Below are 20,538 nucleotides of genomic sequence, written 5' to 3'. Positions count from 1 at the left end.
CTCACTCAATTTAAATAGACCTATAACCTGTATGGAAATAGAAGCAGCCATTTAAAGTTTCACAAACAAACAAAAAAGCCCAATTACAGACAATTTTGGGGCAGAATTCTACCAGACTTTCAAAGAAGACCTATGTTAATATGCCTCAAACTACTCCACAAAACAGAAACAGAAGGAGCATTGCCAAATTTATTTTATGAGGCCACAGACACCCTGATTGGCAAACCACACAAATATTCAGCAAAGAAAGAATTACAGACCAATTTCCATCATGAACATTGATACAAAAATACTCAATAAAATACAAGCAAATGAAAACCAAGAACACATAAAAAGACATCATCCATCATGATCAAGTGGGCTTCACCCCAGAGACTCAGGGGCGGTCCAACATATGAAAATGCAGCAATGTAATCTACCATATAAATAAACTGAAAAGAAAAACAAAAACAAAACACACATGATCATCTTATTAGATGCTGGAAAACCCTTTGACAAAATACAACACCCTTTTATAGTAAAAGTCTTGGGAGAGCTTAGGGATAAAATGGACATACCTAAAGATAATAAAGACAATTTATAGCAAACTAATAGCCAACATCAAATTAAATGAAGAGAAAAATCAAAGCAATTCCATTAAAATCAGGAACAAGAAAAGGCTGTCCACTCTCTCCTTATCTATTCAGTAAAGTACTTGAAGTTCTAGCCATAGCAATAAGATAACTGAAGAGGATAAAAATTGGAAAGGAAAAAGACAAAGTATCACTATTTGCAGATGATATGATAGCATACATAAGTGACATCAAAAGTTCTACCAGAAAACTCGTACAGCTGATAAACATCTTCAGCAAAGTGGCTGAATAAAAAAAATTAAAAAATAAATAAATAAATAAATAAAAGTCAGTAGTCCTCTTGTATACAAATGACAAACAGGCTGAGAAAGAATCAGAAACAACACCCTTCAAAATAGCCACAAATAATATAAACTATCTTGAAATAACTCTAACCAAGCAAGTGAAAGACTTGCATGATAAAAGCTTCGAAGTCTGTAAAGATGTCAGAAGATGGAACAATCTCCCATGTCCATGGATTGGTAGGATCAGCATAGTGAAAATGCCCATTTAACTGAAAGCAATCTGCAAATTCAACACAGGAGAGTAAGAGCTGGGAGAAGGGCACAATCCCTATCAAACTGAACTGAGTTCTGCTAATATCCTTTAGTCAGATAAAATGCTGGCGTTTGAAGCAATGCCAGCCACCCTCAGGACTAAGAGTGAAGTGTCAGGTGCAATGTAAAGGTTCGGCACTGGCCACAGCAGGTATCTCTGACCAGGTCCTGCTCAACAGTGAGCACGCTTATTCTTTACCTTATGCGCTAGTGTGTATTTTGGAATCATAGCAATAGACTGCAAGTTTTGACCATTCACAACTCTAAGAAAAAAAAATCATATGGAATACCTTGCATTTTAAAAGGCTATTTTGTGTTAAGACTGTCTCTTGCTGCTTATTAAGCAACTTCCCCTGCATTATAAAAATGGGGCAGGTCACCCATGATAAAAGTAGGTAACAGGTGTAGCAGGACGAGTTCAACAGGAACATCTGAGTTCTATCCTGATTATACCCAAACATCAGAGGCACGTGAGCCCAACAGAAGACTGGGAGAAGCGAGAACATGAAATGGAAAGCTCATATTCATTCGTCCTTCTAAACTTCACCAATGAATGTAAAGCAATGATGAGAGACAAAACAGAATCACATGTGGTTCTTCTTCTTTCTAAGAAGTAAAGGGTTCCTACCCCACTGCCCATGTTGGGTATTTTACCAGACATATAACTAAGGAAGAAGTAAAGCTGCTTATCCAGACAGGGTGATTATGTAACTAGCGATTCTAACAGATCTAACAAACAACAAGATTAGTAATACAGCGAAAGAAAGAGGAAATGAAAAATAAAGATGACAAATGATGTGTTACAAACTCAGACAATAATAGCTTAAAAATCAAATTTCTGATAGTGAATAACCATGAATATTCAGACAGGCACAGATGACCTGTACCAGGAAGGTAAGCAAGGCTGCTGAGAAGAATCTGAGCATGTCTACGGAAGCAGACAGCCACCCCCTGCTCAGACACAGGAGAGTAAGAGCTGGCAAGAGGGCACAGTCCCCAGCGCCATCAGCAGCACAACCCAAGTGCAGCCAGAACACAGCAGGTCACTGTGCAGAGATCCATGAATGAATTCGTAAATTTATATGACATTGTAAAAGATCCAGAATATGTAAGTGATTCTGAAAAAGAAGGTCAAAACTGGAGCACTTTTAAATTCATGGCTCTCCAATAAAGAGCTTCAGTAAACAAGACTGTGGTCCTGGCATAAGGATCCATGAATACTTCAGTGGAACAGAACAAAGCTCTCATAAATAAACCTCACTTCCACAGCCATTTGATTTCCATCAAAAGTGCTAAATGACTCCATGGACAGAAAGCATCAAATCCTGATGAGAAAAGTAAATACTCTCATGGGGAAAAAGCAAACTTGACTGTTGCCTCATTCCATCTTTGGTTGCTGAAACAGCATACTTCAACAGAGGTAGCCTGTAATGAGTGGAAGTTTATTGGCTAACAGTTCTGTAGGCTGAGACATCCAAGGGCAGAGTACCAGAATTTGCAATTTTGGGTGTTTGGTTGTTTTGTTTTAATTAATCCACATTCCAAACCTACCCAACCATCTTTGTGTCTGCCTTCTCCCCTCCTATTTTAAAACTCTTCAAAACCAATTTGCACTGCCCAAATATTCTTGGTAGTGTGGCTTTCCACTGGAGAAAGGTCACCTTATCATTATGAGGGACGTCATGCTTCTAGTCAACATGGCTGTAAACATCCCACACAGAGAGCAAGCATAGTAGTTTAGGTTCTTCTTCCTCCTCCTTTCCTTTTTATTTTATGTCAGTATGTGTGAGTCTGGTGTCCACCAGTGTCTGGGCAGTGAGTAATGTCTGTTGTCTTCCTCAGCTGCTTTCCACTTAGTTTTTGAGACAGGATCTCTTAGGAAATCCATAGCTCATTATTTTGGCTGGACTGGCTGGCTTCCTATATTCACCCAACCACTGATAAAGTTACAAGTGTGCCACTATGCCAGCCTTTAACCGGGGGCTGGAGATCTGAGCCCAAGGCCCCACACCTGAGCAACCCACTGAGTCATCTTCCTTTTATAAGCAACACCTGCCATCAATGTGCCCCCCCACCCCTTCATGAACAGTCTAATTCTAGTGCCTTCCAAAAGGTCCCACCTCCAAACATGACTGACAATAAAGTTGAGGGGTAAGTTTCCAACAGAGGGATTGCTGGAGGACACCTTTAACCTCTAACTTACACATAATTTAGAAAACACATTTGAGATGTACCACTATCCTTAATGTAAAGAAATTCTCATAAGAAAAAAGAGAATGTATTTACAGTTTACTAATGATTTTAATATTTTTCTGAGAATGATCAAGATTTAAGTTTATTGAAGTATATAACTGTAAGACAAAATATTTTAAACATTAAAGACTCCTCAAAGAAAGATTCTACCAAAATACTGTAAACCAAAGATTGAGCTAAACATTTCCAAACAGAAGTTTAAAAAAGTACTTGTTCCTAACCATCAAAATACATGTAGCCAAGAGATAAATGGGTCAAGAATGTTGTGACCTTTACAACAGCAGACAGAAATAGACAACACTGTTAGTCATCAGGGAAATGTAAGCTAACAACACAAGAAAAGACTAATACAATACAATGTATAATAATAGCAAAACCCTGACGGTGGGACATACTCCAAAAGAGATGTGGCACAGACAGACACAATCCAAACACTTTACCTATGGACACATCACAGTGTGCAACCACTTTGGGGGAAAAAGAAGGAGGAGGAAGAGGAGGAAGAGGAGGAAGAAGAGGAAGAGGAGGAAGAAGAAAAGGAGGAGGAAGAGAAAGAAGAAGAGGAGGAGGACAGGAATTCTTTGAAAAATTGAACATAGCTTAATTTTAGTACTTGGCATTTGGCCAGATGAATGAAACTACCTGTCACAAAATGCCTTGTAATAAAAGCACTCATGCAATGTAATGTATAACACCCTACTGAAAACCATGTAAACTAGTTCCTAGACACCGGGTAATGAAGACTGTAATGGAAAGAAATGAACAATGACATAAAGACAGCATGTCTGTCTGCCATCAGAGTCCAATCTCATGACAACAGGGGGTTTCTTAAGCGTGCGCATGCATACACCCAATGTTGGTCTATGCATCTCATATCAACAATTTCAGCTCTAAACCACTCTGTTTTATATTTTAAATGAGGGAACCAAAGAGAAAGGCAGGCTAGGCACATGGCTAGTATAATATAAATATATTTCTTATGACTCTACAATTTATTCTGGAGTCAAACAAAAGATTCAAATCACTCCATTCACCAAAAAGTTTTAATTAGCTTCAGGTGTGTGAAGGCCAGAGCCAGTAACTCCAGCGTCTGCTCCTGGGCTCAGGGCAACAGCAGTCCACAGCTCTCTCTTACCTTGGGAAACTGCTTTACAGGAATCAGCACTTTCTGTCCCAGCTTCATGTTCTTGTTGATCACCACATCAATGTATTTCTCTTCATCCTTGCCTTCTCCCTTTTGAAACTTTTCTATTTCTGTGGAGGCAAAAAAAAAAATCCATGAAGCATGTGACTCAGCCGCCGGTGTGGATTCTGCCTAGCTCCACTGTGGAAGGCACATACATGCAGAAATAAAGACTGTTAAATTGGCATAATTGTTTTTCAAGTAGTAACAGATGTATTTTACCAAGGAAATCTTCATAAATGAAAAATGCACAAAGTATGACTTTCAAGGCAGCTAATGAAGGTGAAGTGGACAACCACAAATTAAATAATAAGAATCATCTCTTCTTTCCTGTTCTCAGTTGAGTTACACAGCATCAGTACCCTACCTAATTACTGTTCTTACCAGGCGTTCTACAGCTTGTACTACCAAGAACTAGCTCTAAGACACCTATCTGAAGAACAAGGGGAACAGGAGAGAGGTTAGAGGGAGGAAAGGGAGTGGGAAACAATGCAATTATGAAATTTCTATTTCATTTTTTTTTGTAATTTTTAAAAATTGGCTCTAAGTTGGCTTGACAAACATAGATGGCCTGTTGTCAGCAGGGTCCCCACTGCAGTCCACCTCTTTACACAGCACCACCCACTACAGATTAACACACAGTCTGTGGCAATGCACCCCACTTTCCCGTGATGCCGGCATGATCTCATCTTTTTTCAAGGTTCATCCATCTGAAACCCACTGATTCTCCTTCCTCAGGGAAGTAACAGGAACAAGAAAATTAATCCCTCCTGGTTTGGCTCTCACAGAGCATGTAAAGAGACAACTCTATTACTCTAAGTAGAAAAAACGGAGATAGCATCTCTCACCAGAGGCCCAGTTTCTCTACTGTAAAGCCTACTTCTACAAACATCTACTGCCTGCCACCTGCCACCTGCCACCTGCAAGTTTCAGAAACTGGACATAGTATATATTTTTATTCAGGTTGTGTATTGTCAACAGTACTTGGTTGTGTACAAGAGGCTGTGCTCAAGCAGGTGGACTTTCCCCCCAGCAAGTACAAGATACAGGGCCCAGAGAAATGAAGAACTAGTAGTCACATGAGTGTACAGATGGGGATCTGTACACATCACTGTGCTTGTTTAATGCGCATGCATGTATACACACACACACACACACACACACACACACGCAGACACACAATCTAAGTCTCTGTCTCTGCCCTGAGGAGGAGGCAGGTGCAGTGCATGAGTGTGCATGTCTTGCTCTAACTCCGTCTCGACAGGAGCACAGGGCACCTGCCTGACAGTAGAGGTCTGATGGTGTCAAGAGACACTGCAACAGGAGCTAGAGCACTGGGGGGAGGGAAAGAGAGAAAGGAGAGACTTGAAGGTGAGAAACCTTCAGACCTCTTCCATAATTAAATCTAAAGTTGGAAAATTTCAGGATCAATGGCATAATAAGAGTGTGATAAATTAATTATTTTTAGTCTTCAATAAAAAGCACTGAGTCCTTTCGGGTGACCTAGAGGAAGGGTATATGGAAACCTATGGTACAACCCAATTAAAATGTAATTGAAGGAAAGAGTACAACAAGTAACCTATGAAAAAGGAGGGTGACGTAGTGGGCGTCAAAGGTATAAGTATGAGAGGGGTGGGGGAAGAGACGATGGGTTAACCAAGATCACGGTGCAGTAAAAAAGCCTTATGGAAACTTACTAGAAGGTAGGAAAAGGCAGGACAGCTTCAAAATGTGTTTACTTTTTTTTTTTTTTTTTTTGTCTGTTTGCTTATTTGCTTGCTTTTTAAGTAGCAATGCCATCCAGAAAACATGACTATTAAAAATAACTGCCATCCCAGGCACAGGTCCCCTCCCCAGAGGTGTCCAAACAACACAGGCTACACCATTGCTCTTGGTACCCACCGTAACCACAAAGTAAAACCCAGCTGCTGAAGACACCACTCATGTTGGTCAAGAGACATAAAGAAATCAACTGAAACCTATGAAGAAATTTCCTCCCTACTGTCTAGCTCTCATTAGGCTGCTGGGAGATAAAAGGCAGCAATGGCCTTACCCAGCAATAGACCTTGCAGGATGCAGTACCAACGGGCCAGGAAGATATGCCACTTGTGCAGAAGGGGTATGACTGTCACGGAGTAGCCATCTGCTCTCTGGCCTGTTCTGCTCAAAGGGGGGAGCTTTATGCCTAGGATGGTATTATAATCTTTGACTAAAGGGAGGGTACTTGGGAGGATAGTCACACATACGAGGGTAGAACCTCCTGTTAATTTTCTAAATGGCCATGCTGCCAAACTGCCCTCTAAATAGGCCCAGGCTGCTCTTAGCCTCAGTCAGAAAGCTTTCTTTTTGAATTGGGTAGCACAGTATTGACATAGAAGAATTCTTATTCAGCCAAAAATAGGCCATGTTTATTAAACACCACCTCCAACTCTCTGTGACTCTTGGAAGAGGAGGCAGAAAGCCTGGAAGAAGCTGGCTGGGAAGAAGTGCTGAAAATGCAGTCCCCTGGACATGACACGGCCATTGCACTCAGGAGCTCACAGCAACCCCAGTTACTGTACAAAACAAGCCAGAGTTCAGTATGAACTGGGGAGGAGCTCATAAGGCCTCCTTCCTAATGGAGAAGCCAGTGGCAGGTGACAGAAGCAGGGAAAGGGAAAATCATTCTTGGGGGTGTGGCCTCTGGTAGACTGACCACTCAAGTGGATGGCTCATACCCCTGCACTTATGGGCAACATTAATTGAACTTAGTAGATTATTTTTTAAAAAGAGAGAGGAAGGTCATAGAGTTGGGGTGGACACATTGAGAAACTGGAGGAACTGGGAGGAGGATATGGTCATAATTGTATATATGATTAGATATCTCAAAAAAAATCTAAAGAATAAAACAGCAATAAGTCACAAGTCAGCTGCTTTAGTTAGTATAAGAAAATAAATCCCATCTTTTATTAGCTATGCAATAATTAGAAATAATCTTTGACACAGAAGTCAACAAATGAGGTAAACTAAAATTTCCTTTAAAACGATTAGATTTTTTCCCCATTTTTCTTCATATGTTTGTGAATAGTATGCATGCATGCACGTATGTATGCTTCTACATGAGTGTGAGTACAGGCGTCGGCGGGTGTACATGTTCCGTGGGTGAAAATGTGAGGGCCAGTGTTCAGATCTCCAGAAACTTGTGTAAATGCTAGGTGGGTGTACTAGTCCACGGTTAGTTCCAGGCACAGAGGCAGAGATGGGATCCTAGAGCAGCCTGGCTAAAGGAGACTAGCAGTATCAGAATCAATGCGTTCTGGGTTTGATTGAGACACCTTGCTTCAATGAATAAGTTAGGGAAGGGGGCAGACTATTAACTTACCCTTCATGAGTACTTTTAAACCCATTTTTTAAACCTGCAAGGAGCTGCCTTGCAGGTGACTTGCAGAGGACACTGACTCAACAGTCTAAGCATCATCACCTGTGCCTGTGTACAGCCTCAGCAGCTTGTTCTCACTCCCTCCCCACATCTCAGACAGGTGTTAGTCACAATCTGCCATGATCGCTTCAGAACTCAGAAAGGCAGGCCTCCCCTAGTATGTATCAACAAAGGTTATCCACATGCTTTTACTAACAGAAGAATAAACCCAATGACTCTTGTCGTGTGTGTGTGTGTGTGTGTGTGTGTGTGTGTTTGTGTGTGTGTGTGTGTGTGTGTGTGCCTGGTTTAGAGATTGTTGTTACAAGAGAGGACCGGAAGGCAAGTATTAAGGAGGCCATGAGTTCCTGGGCTGAGTGCACTCAGAACTTACACTTTCCTGCGAAACCCATTAGCTTGAAGCTCTCACACTGCAACTTGGCCTTCCTGGAGCTTCTTTCTTATTAAGTAACTGACCTTCAAAATGGGACTCCAGAAAGAAACAGATAAATTAGAGTCATCTGAACAGTTTAATAAAGGGCTAGCCACAAAAGCAGGAAAGATGACTTGCTGTTCTTGCAGAGGACAGGGTTGGGTTCCCAGCACCCACACGGTGGCTCACACCCATTTATTAGCTTCAAGATCAGAGGGAACCGTCACCCTCTTCAGGCATCTGTGGGGCACCCAGCATGCACTCAGTGAACTTATCCACATACACACAAGACACCCAAACACATAAACTCAAACTAAGTCTGTAAAAAAAAAATTCCAACAAAGGTATGGAGAATCATAGCAATAAAAATTTAATTTAATAAAGAGATCGAGGGTTAAGAAGGAAGAGGTATGAGGGCACAAGGCAAGGGAAGGATCAGGAGTAAGACTTGGAACTGAGGGAGACAGGAACAGAGACAGGGTAGGGGAGACAGGAAGAGGTACTATGAGTGAAGCAGCAGAGATGAGCTTCCACAGAGACAGGCAGTCAAATCCAGGCACACCACAGGGAGAACAACAGAGAAATCAAATACTCAGATATCCTTCTCCCTACTTCCCATCATACGCTGGTAGCAGAAATCATATGGTTATGAGCTTGACACGACCCCAGAGGACGTACCCGCCTCTGAGGGACAGAGTGGCAGAGAAGGTAGAACACAGCAGACATGCAAGAAAGGACTCTGGCAATCTAGAAAGGGCTGATGGCTCCTAACAAAGCTCCACTTGTGCTCTGTACACACCATGCCCCACACCACAAAAACAAGGGGAAACCATGAAGTGGCGCGAAACCGATTTGAGCAATGACAATTTGATTATTATGATTTTTGGGAACAATAGTTCATCATACAAGTGGCTGTGGGTTCTCTTTCCATTCTAGAAATTTTCATCTCCTACATCATTTTATAAAGCAGGATACTCATGCTTAGCGTGCCAAAAGCAGGCTAATGAAGGGGGAATCGGGATTTCTATGCAGGTGATGTAACACTGGAGGCCAAGCCTTTTCTTTTTCTCTTTACCTTAAAGAACACACATGGGTTTTATTCTGTTTAAGCATTCCACTTGTAAGTGTGCAGCTCAATCTTGTGAAGTACATTCTCACTGTTACAGAGCACACAAACTTTTTCTCTTCTGGCAAAAATGAAACAGTACAACTGTCTGACAGCAATCCCCTGCTGGCCCTTTTCTCTACTGTCTCACATGTGGGAACACACCAGAGCATCCTGTTGCGATATGTGTGTGCCACGCACTACAATGCCCTCAATCCCCTTGCTGTGATGTGACGTATGTCCCTCTTTACTTCACTGGCCTGTTTTTGCCATATCTTCAGAGCCACAGACCCCTAGGATCTTAGCAAAACTTACATTGTTTTAGAAGCATCATGCAGGCCTTAAAACCCAGCATGTTGGCTATAACACCTGCCAAAACAGGAAGACTAAGTCAACCATTAGAGGAAAGTCCCTCAGTGTAACAGACGCTAAAAGTACTCACCCTGTCCTTTGGCTCTGTAGTTTGGCTTCTAGAAAACTACAATGTAACAACCAGGAAGTTGTGAATAAAAGACAGAGCAGTGAGGAGGCTCGGGGCTACAAGACTCGAACAAGTTCCACACACAGCCTAAATAGCCAGCAATACACACGTCCTAGTCAGCTTTAGAGTATCTGTGTGCTCTCTAGTGCACTTACCCCACAACATCAGCTAATGTCAACAACTAACAATCTCTGTCTCATTTTAAATGAAATGTAACAGTGTTCTCAGAGCTGTAACCCCTAAGCGTCCCCAGGCCCTGTAAATACAGACACATCTGCTCCTCCTCCTTTCCTCTGCTGCCACAAGGCTTCTCTGTGAGAAGTGCTGTTTCCCTGTCAGGAGAAGCCTGGAATGATAAAACTTCAATGCCAGTGACTGCCTGTGAGGTTTCAAAGTGTAGCTTAAGGAATTCTGTGTGCCATCAAGAATTGATCAAGACCCAAACCCAAATGAAAAGGCAAAGACAGATTCCTCTACTGGCAAAGTACCCTATAGAATTAAGTGAAGATAAATAAATAAATAAATAAATAAATAAATAAATAAATAAATAAATAAATCAACTGAAGCAGACAGGCACTAAAGGGGCGGAGGAGGGACATACAAACACAGTCATACGCATGACAAAGGTGCAAGTGATTCACTCAGAAAGAACTTGCTGCTCTGGGTGGTTCACCTACAATACAATGGAACAATTTTAATATTAAGAAAAAGCAAAAATCAATCTTGTGGCCTAGCACCCACAATAGGAAGAGTGGTGGCAGACAGGCCCCATCTCTGAACTCGAAACCCCTTGAATCCAAGGCTGAGTGTTAAACTCCTACCTAGGAATTTATGAACTGTGGTGGCTCTTAGTTGTCAATTGGACCTTGATAAAATACCTAAGAGTTTTTTGTTTGCCTTTCTCCATTCCTACTTTCAACCTTTCCCCAATCTTTCCTCAAAGCGACCTATGGTCTTTTACAAGAATAAATAACTCAGTGAAGGCAGCAATCAGACTTGCTGGGGTCTACTGGATACTGGTCTGGAATCGCTGCTGATTCTGGTGAGCTGGTTGACTACACTGGGCCACTTCTTCCATGGAATGTACAGCACTTTGTTCTTACTGGAGTAGACACTTACTCTGTTTATGGATTTGCTTTTCCTGTACTCAGTGCTTCTGCGTACACGGCTGTCTGTGGATTACAGAATGCCTTAACCACCATCATGGTATTGCACACAGTATTGCTTCTTAGCAAGGAACTCACTTCACAGCCAGAGAAGTGCAACAACAAGCCAACAGTCGTGGAATCCAATGGTGTTTCCATGGTGCTCACCATCCTGAAGCAACTGGCCTAACAAAGATGGAATGGCCTTTTCAAGACACAGTTATGGCACCAATTAGGTAGCAGCAGCCTGAAGGGCTGGGTCACGGTTCTCCAGATGGTGATATAGGGCATGATATATGTTCTCTCATACCTAGGATCCAGGAATCCAGGAATCAAGGGGTGGAAAAGGTAAAAGTTCCACTCAATATCTCACCCCTAGCAGCCCACTAGGACAATGTCTGTGTACTGTTCCGTCCACACTAAGTTCTATCGGCCTAGAAGGTTTGGTTCTAGAGGAAGGGGAGCCACAACAACCATTGCAGTGAACTGGAAGCTGAGACATCCCCCTGGTCACTTTGGGTTTCTGATATCCTTAAGTCAACAGGCTAAGGAGTAACAGTATTAGGAGGAATGACAGATCCAGATTACTATGGGGAAATTGGATTGTTTCTCCACAACAGAGGTAAGAACGATTATGTCTAGAGTGCAGAAGATCCCTTAGGGCAACTCTTGGTGCTACCACATCCTGTGATTAAAGTCAACGGGAAACCACAACAGCCTAAATCAGGCAGCATAACACAGGGCACAGACCCATCAGGAAGGAAGGCATGGGTCACTCCTCCAGGAAAAGAACCAAGACCTGCTCAGGTGCTTGCTAATGGGGGAAAAATACAGAATGGGTAGTAGAGGAAAGTGACTATAAATACCAGCTAAGCCATGTGACCAGTTACAGAAATGAAGATAACTGACAAATGTGTGTGTCATATGTTTTTAAGAATGTGTTTGCATAGATATCTGTGTTCCTATGATTTCTTTATTGTGTAATGTAACATCAATTAAGAGAATATTGTTAGCATACTTTAAGTTTTTAGATACAAAAAGAATGTATCTTAAGAGGCATTGCCACCTATTGTAAAATGTGTAAGATGTTTGAGGTTGTACCTTGTACAAGGAATAGTTATGTTAGATGTAATTATGACCTAGTTAAAAATAGAATGTGTTTGTACGTGGGATAGTTGTATCATGTCAGGCACAATTATGACTTGGTTATTGGTTTTTTGGTAATTAAACATGCTATAAAGTTATGTAAATGTGTGTCCAACTGATGTGCAGTGGACTTGTGGTGGCTATTCTTGGTTGTTAACTATATCTGGATTTAACTAAAATCTGTGGGGTGGGAGGTGCTGGGCACAGCTATGAGGGTGTTTTGTTGTTCTTTGTTTTTTGTTTTTCTGAATTAAATGATTTAAAGTAGGAAGACCACATTTAATCTAGATTTTCTGAGGTGGGAAGATTCACCTTTAACCCAATTGAGGTAGAAAGATCTACCTTTAATTCACAACTTGTGCTGTCAGCCTATATAAAGGACATGGGAGAAGGAAGCTTTTGTGCTTTGCCTGCTTGCTCTTGCTTTCACTGTCAAGTCCGTTCCTTCACTGGTATCGAGCCTACTTCTCCTGGACTCCAGAGTATAGTGAAGACCAGCTGAGACCCCCAGCTCTGGGGACTGAAGAATATGTATGGGATATACGTGGGATTTATTATATATGGAATTATATTAGATTCATTCTATCAGTTCTGTTCCTCTAGAGAACCCTGATGAATACACACAAACTCTCCAAGAAGAAACTGAAACATAGTTCCTCAAAAGAGCTCAAAAAATAACTCAGCAGCACACAGAGCAGTGTATGGCTGCCACAAGAATCACTACCCCTGTGCTGCTGATTAACTATCAGGAAAGGGAAGAAAAATAAGAGAACACAGCACTTATCCTATAGGGTCAATGTGTCATTTCTGAATGACAAAGCACTTCAAAAGTTATGACAGTAACATGACACAGGCAACTTCAACCTAAGTAGTTCACATTTGCCAAATAAAGTCACCTCTGAGACAGGAGTTCTTGAAGAATATCATTTCTTTTCTAGTTTAACTTTATAATTCTTGAACAACACAAAAAACATAGCTCTACATCTAACTCCTGTGTTAAAACATTCCCCATCCCAGGTCTGTCTGTGGTCAGTGTGTCCCTGTACTCCATGTTCAGTCTTCTACTCCACCCAAAAATGGTGCCTATGAAAGATAGACAACTCTGTTCCTTTACCTTTCCAATGTTCCAGTTCCTAGCACAGTATAATGGTTTGTATATGCTTGGACCAGGGAGTGCACTACTAGGAAGAGTGGCCCTTGTTAGAGTATGTGTGGCCTTGTTGGAGGAAGTGTTTCTTTGTGGGTGTGGGCTTTAAGACCCTCACCCTAGCTCCCTGAAAGCCAGTCTTCTCCTGTTTGCCTTTGGACTAAGATGCAGAACTCTCAGCTCCTTCTGTACCATGCCTGACTGGATGCTGCCGTGCTCCTGCCTTGATGATAATGGACTAAACCTTTAAACCTGTAAGTTAGCCCATATTAAATGCTATCCTTATAAGAGTTGCTTTGGTCATGTTGTCTCTTCACAGCAGTAAAACACTAACTAAAACACACAGGAAGGGTTCCATGCATAGTTTCTACATGGCTGAATAGATGTTTTAAAATAGATTGGAATGAGCTGAGCAAGTGTGTAAGGAGGTAGTAGCCCCTGATGAAATGTTCTTCTAAATGTCATGATGTAGTAGTTTTTAAAAGGTATTGTGTTAAGAATTCAGAGACCTATGAGAGAATAATACAGATTAGGCAGTGCTACAAAGAACTACAGTGAAAGTAACTGGGCCTTTGCTAATGCAGATCAGCCTACACAAAGAAGAACAGTGTGAAACACAGCCTTTCAATCACCCCAACCAATGCTTTTAACCAAAACTTTAATCAAAAAATCTATACTAAAATGAGGAATTCATGTACAGAGAATGAAGTATGTGTTTGACATTCAGAGAGACAATTTAAAGTAAGCGTAACGATGCAGGTGGGATTTAAGAGTGATCTTAAAAGATCCACAGACAGCATCCCCACCCATCAGAAATCCTATTTGGCAGATTACTACAATGCTGTTGCACCTGCAGCTCTGAAAAGAAAATTTTAACTTCCAACTCCACAAACGTTTTCATTAAAAAATAATTTTAATAAAGTAATACATGCCTAAAGGAACACCTCTTGCATCTAAACCAGGCTTGAATATGCTAAAACCTGCCTAACCTCCACTGACTCACTCAGCTCATGATCTTGTAAATAGTGTTCCAAAATAAAAAAAGATGACATGGCAGAGTAGACACCTGTCACTGCCTAGTGAGACTGTACAAGCTCAGCATAAACACATGTAAACACATTGTTAATACAGAAAAAGAATCAATAGATATCTAAATAGTAAGTACTCTTGGAAACACACTATTCATAAACTGGAACAAATCTTTTTCGAGAAAATACATAAGGTTAAAACCCGCACATAAGGAAATGGCAGCCACATTTGTCTAAGGGAGAAGAGAATGAAATTATTAATTGCACATCTTATGGGTGAGTAAGAAGGCCAAGTACTGCTACTGGGCACTAAGGTGTATTTATAGAAGACTCCCCAGGCAGGTAAGCCCTGAGACAACGCTACAAGGTAGGAAGACTCATTAGTGTACAGGAGAAAGGCCTAAGATACCCTGAACATCCCAGGCCTGTGACCTCACTCTGACCCCTAACCTCTCCGTCCTCTGTCAGTATTACTGTTCAGCAGTGATTTTTACTGAGTACAAAACAGTATTACTGTTCAGCGGTGATTTTTACTGAGTACAAAAGAGTACAAAAGAATTGGATTATTATTACATTTGGGGACACTCACCATGGCATTATTACAGGTGTGGCAAGTGACAAGAGACTGAGACTGAAACATCAAGATTAGTGAATGAATGTAGCCAGGTAGCAACAGCCTTGGCTTCAGCTGATGAACAGGGCAAAACTAAACAGACCTTATGGGTGTCCTAACTAGTATTGTTGAGGTCCTTTCCTCAGCTCACTAAAGAATCCCCATTCTGTGTGCTCTGGCTGGCATGAGATGCCATGTATAGCCCAGGTTGGCCTTGGACTCACAGTTGTCTTTCTCTGCCTCTGTGACACTGGGACTAAAAGAGTGTCACTTCACTCTGCTTCCACTTTCAACAGTCAGTTAGCCAGGCAGCCCTGGCGCAATTCTTTGCCCTAGGACAAGAGAAGCCTGGAACTGAGAGCTCTCTGAATGTGGACCCCAGGCCAGGCACTGCTGATCTTCTTCCTCTCTGTGACACTCTGGGCTTCCTGGCTGTTTCTCTGACCACCAGGCCCAACTTAAAAGACATATTTTCCCTTCATCTCCCTTCTTCATGGCCAGTGGTAGGATTTTTAACTTGTCTGTCCTGTTTGTGACCACACCCCCACCCTGAACATTAATAAAACTGCCCTTGGGCTTTCCAGGTGACTTTTAAATTCCTCCAAAGATAACCCTAACTCCACCAACATTAAAGGCATCACAACTATTAACACACGACTCATACAAGCAACTGTTTACAATATCTAATTTGTGATTTATTTATTCCATTAGAAGAAAACGAAGAACAACAACAGGCCAGCATTACTTAAGATGATGCTACCTCCCTGTGATCCTACACGAGAAAAGAGAGGCACCATCACTCTGGAAAAGGAGACACACACACTGCACCAATGGGAGAGCCAACAAATGCCATTAGGAACCTGTCCAAGCCAATCAAACACCTTCTGTGCTTCCTCAGGCAATCTGGCAAGTTCGGCTCTGGGTTCCTGCAGCTTCAGTGTCTGAGGATACTAAATGAGCTGAAGAGTATTCCCTATATATATATGACTTAATATACATGACAGTTTATGTGTTTTTCATATTTATCTGCTAGTGAACAGTTGACCCCAAATCCAGATTACTGTGTGTACTGCCAGGATAAACACCAAGGTAAATATCTCTTCTGCTTACTGTCTGCTCTTCCCTCATACAGATGTGGGGCTCAATGGCAGCCCTAGTTTTAGTTCAGATCTCTATATGCTTTTCATTCACACCCCCCCCAAGAGTGTGAACGGTTTCTGCATCACTGCCAGCACTTGTCTTTGCATTGTTTGTACTGTCTTCTTAATTATATATAGTTATTTACACACACACACACACACACACACACACAAACTACAGTAAAAAAAAAAAAAATACAAAGGATACACTTGTTTACTGCACCAATCAAGTCTAAGTTTCCCTCAGAAGTTACCATTTTCTGGCCCTCCAGCCCGAAATTATTAATAAAAACAGTGGTTGCAATTTTGAAACAATAATGGCTAAACAGTAATGATAAATGAGGTGGACCCTAACGTTAGTAGCAGGAATCTAACAAGTTCAGCAATTATTACATTCTAGACAATACAGGTTTTCTTTTAGACCTTACAAACTGCTCAGAGCAGAAACTATTCCTTCCCTTCTCCTCAATCAAACAGCAGAGCTGAAGTTTGTAGGACTGTCTGAGTCAAAATTCTGCTGTTTCACAAAATACTACCCTGCAAATCTGATGGTTTTGAGACAAAACAAAATCTTCTAATCAGTAAGCAAACAAAATAGACTAAGTTTATTGCCCAGGAAAAAAAGAGAGTTTTCTGCATCCACCAACTGTTTACTAAAACATAACAAGCAGCAGAGGTTTCTGACATAGGAGGCCCACACCCGAGCAAATGTCTGCAGTTCCAGCTGTGCACATGCAGAGGGACGAGTGACTAAGCTTATGGTCACATGCAAGTTTACTGGTCCTAGTATTGAAGGCTGGAACATTTCTCTTCTTCAGACCCACCTGCATGTCCCATAGTAGCAAAAGGAAGGTCTAAAATTAATATTTGTTGAATGAATCATGTAGTAGGAATTGGCTCAGTGACTTAACCAACTACCAAAAAGGACAAGCAGAAAGATGGAGCTAAGGGACAATGGCAACAAAGCCAGGGTTTGTATCCTGAACACAACAACCCACCCTTGACTGCTCCAGAGACTATCTTCAGTATAACTCAGAACATCTGTCAGTGAGGAAGCCCACAGGCTGTTTGGTTAATTCAAGCTAGTGAGGATTTAAGTCAATAACTTACAGGAGAAAGCAAGAATTACCATTAAAGTCTGAGAAAAGGAAAATCTACCTTTTAGTTGTACCTTGGGGTTAAAGCACATTTCTCACTTTTAATTGCAAACACCATTAAGTACTCTGCAAAGGACCAGCTATCTTAAACAATTATCAGGCTCCGAGGTCACCAATTAGAACCCTGCAAGGATTTGAATTAAAAAAAGTTTTATGATTAGGTGGAGTAATGATCCACGAAAGAGATTAGTTCTGTTCAGACCACACTCATTATAAAACCCATTTCCTTTGTGTGAAGATTCAATGTCTTTCTCATTTATCCCGCTGGCATTATCACACGTGGAGATAGAAATATGACCGCACTAATAACATTCTATAACAACCATATCGCACAAGCATTTTACTCTCTATTACTTTCGTATCTAATAAGATTACAAAAGAGTGTTTTTCTATTGGCTAGATGGACAATAATATACACAGTGGCTGATTTCAAAATAAAATCAGAGTAGAATTTATCATCTCGTGACCATACATGGTTAGGTCAGGTCTATAATCTGTCCTGCTCACAAGCAAGGGTGAAGGCAAATCAATGTTTGCAAAGAATCCCGAGAGACTAGGTACCATTTTTTGTATGATATTATCTGGAAAGGGCACTTTTATTTAAAACTGAACTCTAAAGATAAATAGAATGATCCAGAACTACAACTAGATTCCAAAGGAAACATCCAGTAAGAACCAAAACGCACCGAGGAATCTTTAAAACACACACACACACAACCTTCCAACACACCTTAATGCTGTGATACAACATACACTGTTGCCAAACACACATCATGCCCACTGATCTTAGCCACCTGAAAATTACCAAAGGAATATAAAATATAATAGTAAAATACAACTGCAGTATAAACATGCATTCTGTCTCTCAAATTTGATATAGTAAGCCTAACAGAAAGTTACCATACTTATGAAAAATCAATCAACATATACTTTAATAGCCACAGCCTCAGAGGACACAATCCATCTTGGTACAGATGTATACAAATGTTGAAAATGAGCAGGTCACATGCATCTTAAAGCTGGAGACAGCTCTCCCGACTAGTGGTCCTCCAGACACATTTTATACACGCCTGCCTCTGTTGACACTGGACAACCAAGCTGGGGATTTCCCTTCAGGGGTGTCATGTTAAAAGGCTCAAATATTTATATTCTAAACTGAGGTGTACATTAAGCCTGTATGGTGATCTTACAAAAAAAAAAAAAAAAAAAAAAAAAAAAAGCATTGTCAGGGCCAAACGACACTCATTAGTTTTCACCATGTCCTTCAACCCTAAAGGATTTAGTTCAGTGAATGTCAACCCAGAGGTTTTGCCTGCCAAATCTACTCTAAGGCTGAATGTGTGTGACACACCCATTACTTACGACGGCCTGTCTGGGCAAGTAATTCAGAACCAGAGTAAACACAGAGAGCTCTTAGTGCACAAAGCTAACAGTGACTAAGTTAGGCAGGTGGCCTGTTGTCTATTTGCTACGTTAAGTACAATTTGATGATCTATGAGCCAGTGACTAAGGTAAACACTCCAAAACCAACAGTACCCAGGATCCAAGACAAAGGTGTGCCTTTAGATCAGGTGCCATGTTCAGCACCTACGGCAGCTGGCTCACTAAAGCCAGAACACAAAGGCGGACGCACAATATAGTTGAGGTCTCACTATTTCATTAAGAGAGGAAAATGATTAGGGAGAAAAGAATAAAAAAGTTCTACAGAACCGGCAATAATAGGGGAAAGGTGGTCCGCAGAGCCTAGTTAAGAAGTTGAAATTGCTCAAAGTGCTTACAGCAACTGTAAACAATCCAAAAGAGATTAAGATTTACATAAATAATTTTGCTTAAGTACAAACAGCAAGGAGGAAGATGTGTGGGAGAATCAGGGCTGAAAGGGAGAAACAGCAAAGGAGCATCAGTTCCGTTTACAGGCCTGAGGAGTCTAACATGTAACAGCATTTGGCTAGTCTGAAGTGCCTACTTTGAATTATTTTTTGGGAGGTTTGTTTTTTTTTTGTTTGTTTGTTTTGGGGTTTGTTTGGTTTTTTTTGGGGGGGGGGTTGGTTTTTTGGTTTTTTCAAGTGTTTCAAGTTCACCAAAAGCCCAGTCTACTATAGCTTCTAAGCAATGTTCTGGAAAGCGTCAATCATCTGACAGCAAGCTGGACACAAAGGTCCTTTTCAACCTTGAGATTTACACACATTTTCACAGTCTGTCTCACTGACTAGCTCCTAGAGACTTAAACTGCACTATTCATCTTTGTAAGTCCAAAACCAATTTTTGTACCTTGACTACAGAAAGCATGCATCAAAGGACACCTAGGACATCTGCTGAGTTGATGGGAGCAAATGAACAGCCATCCTCTTCTGGGCAGCAGGGTGAGACTTGATGACCAGTAAACAATAGTCAAGATTGAGATTAACAAAAGACAAGTCACTTGTTACTTTGTTTCCCAAATAGACCTGTGACAGCTATTAAGCCCTGCTAGCTAGGGTTGAAGAGTCTGACATTATTGGAAAGCCCTGAGCTCAGTACAAAATGGCGGACTCCCTTTACCAGCAGGGCTTCTTCTCTGACCTTGTCTAGAAAGCCCAAAACCTCTATACTTTCCACCTGAGGAATGCCAAGTAGCCTTAAGGAAAATTATAGACCCGACTCTCATCAGCAAGCGCCTGGGATTCCTGGTGTGTCTCCCCATGCTCAGTACCTTTAGCCTTCTTCAGCCAGTGATCTCCGCCTACCCTAGATATTCCTGCCTGCTCCCTAAGTTTTATACAAGCATCATTTACCCCAAATAAAACTGAGCTGCCTCTCTAACGCTGATCCAGGAGATAAGTCTGTCGTTTCTCTCATCCTCACAGGCTGTTCAAAACCCTGTTTGTCAGTTCTGCTCCCTTAGTCCTCGTGGTCCGGTGGCCAGTGGCTCGAGGAGAAGGAAGGACCACACACACCCACTGAGCAGCACCCTGCTGTAGAATAGTGAGCAGAGGTTCTGCCATCCCCACCTTCTTGCTCAAGCTCAGTCTGCCTTGCCATAACTATGTCTTCTGCATAGTGCTCATGGTTTTGGGGGCTGCTGAGGCTCGCCAGATCCTCTAGCGTGGCATCTGGCATGGAAGACTCCAGCCTGCTGATTCCTGGATGCTTTCTACTACCTG

At 41.5% G+C, this 20,538-nt stretch overlaps 1 protein-coding gene across 7 annotated transcripts in view; it reads right to left on the bottom strand.

The window, feature by feature from the left end:
- Khdrbs3 (KH RNA binding domain containing, signal transduction associated 3) overlaps positions 1-20,538 on the bottom strand; it is a 414,163-nt gene that overhangs the window by 101,189 nt on the left and 292,436 nt on the right. For all 7 annotated transcript variants that reach the window (XR_004608143.2, XM_076911441.1, XM_076911440.1 and 4 more), the window contains one exon: positions 4,557-4,675. Coding sequence is in view for 6 of the 7 variants with exons in the window: in XM_076911441.1 (XP_076767556.1) it covers positions 4,557-4,675 (119 nt within the window). In the remaining variant the exon portion in view is untranslated. The remainder of the gene's footprint in view (positions 1-4,556; positions 4,676-20,538) is intronic.

The sequence above is a fragment of the Arvicanthis niloticus genome, chromosome 13 (assembly GCF_011762505.2).
Source record: "Arvicanthis niloticus isolate mArvNil1 chromosome 13, mArvNil1.pat.X, whole genome shotgun sequence".
NCBI lineage: Eukaryota > Metazoa > Chordata > Mammalia > Rodentia > Muridae > Arvicanthis > Arvicanthis niloticus.
The sequence above is the reverse complement of the archived record's forward strand: the minus strand, read 5'-3'. Positions and strand labels throughout refer to the sequence as shown.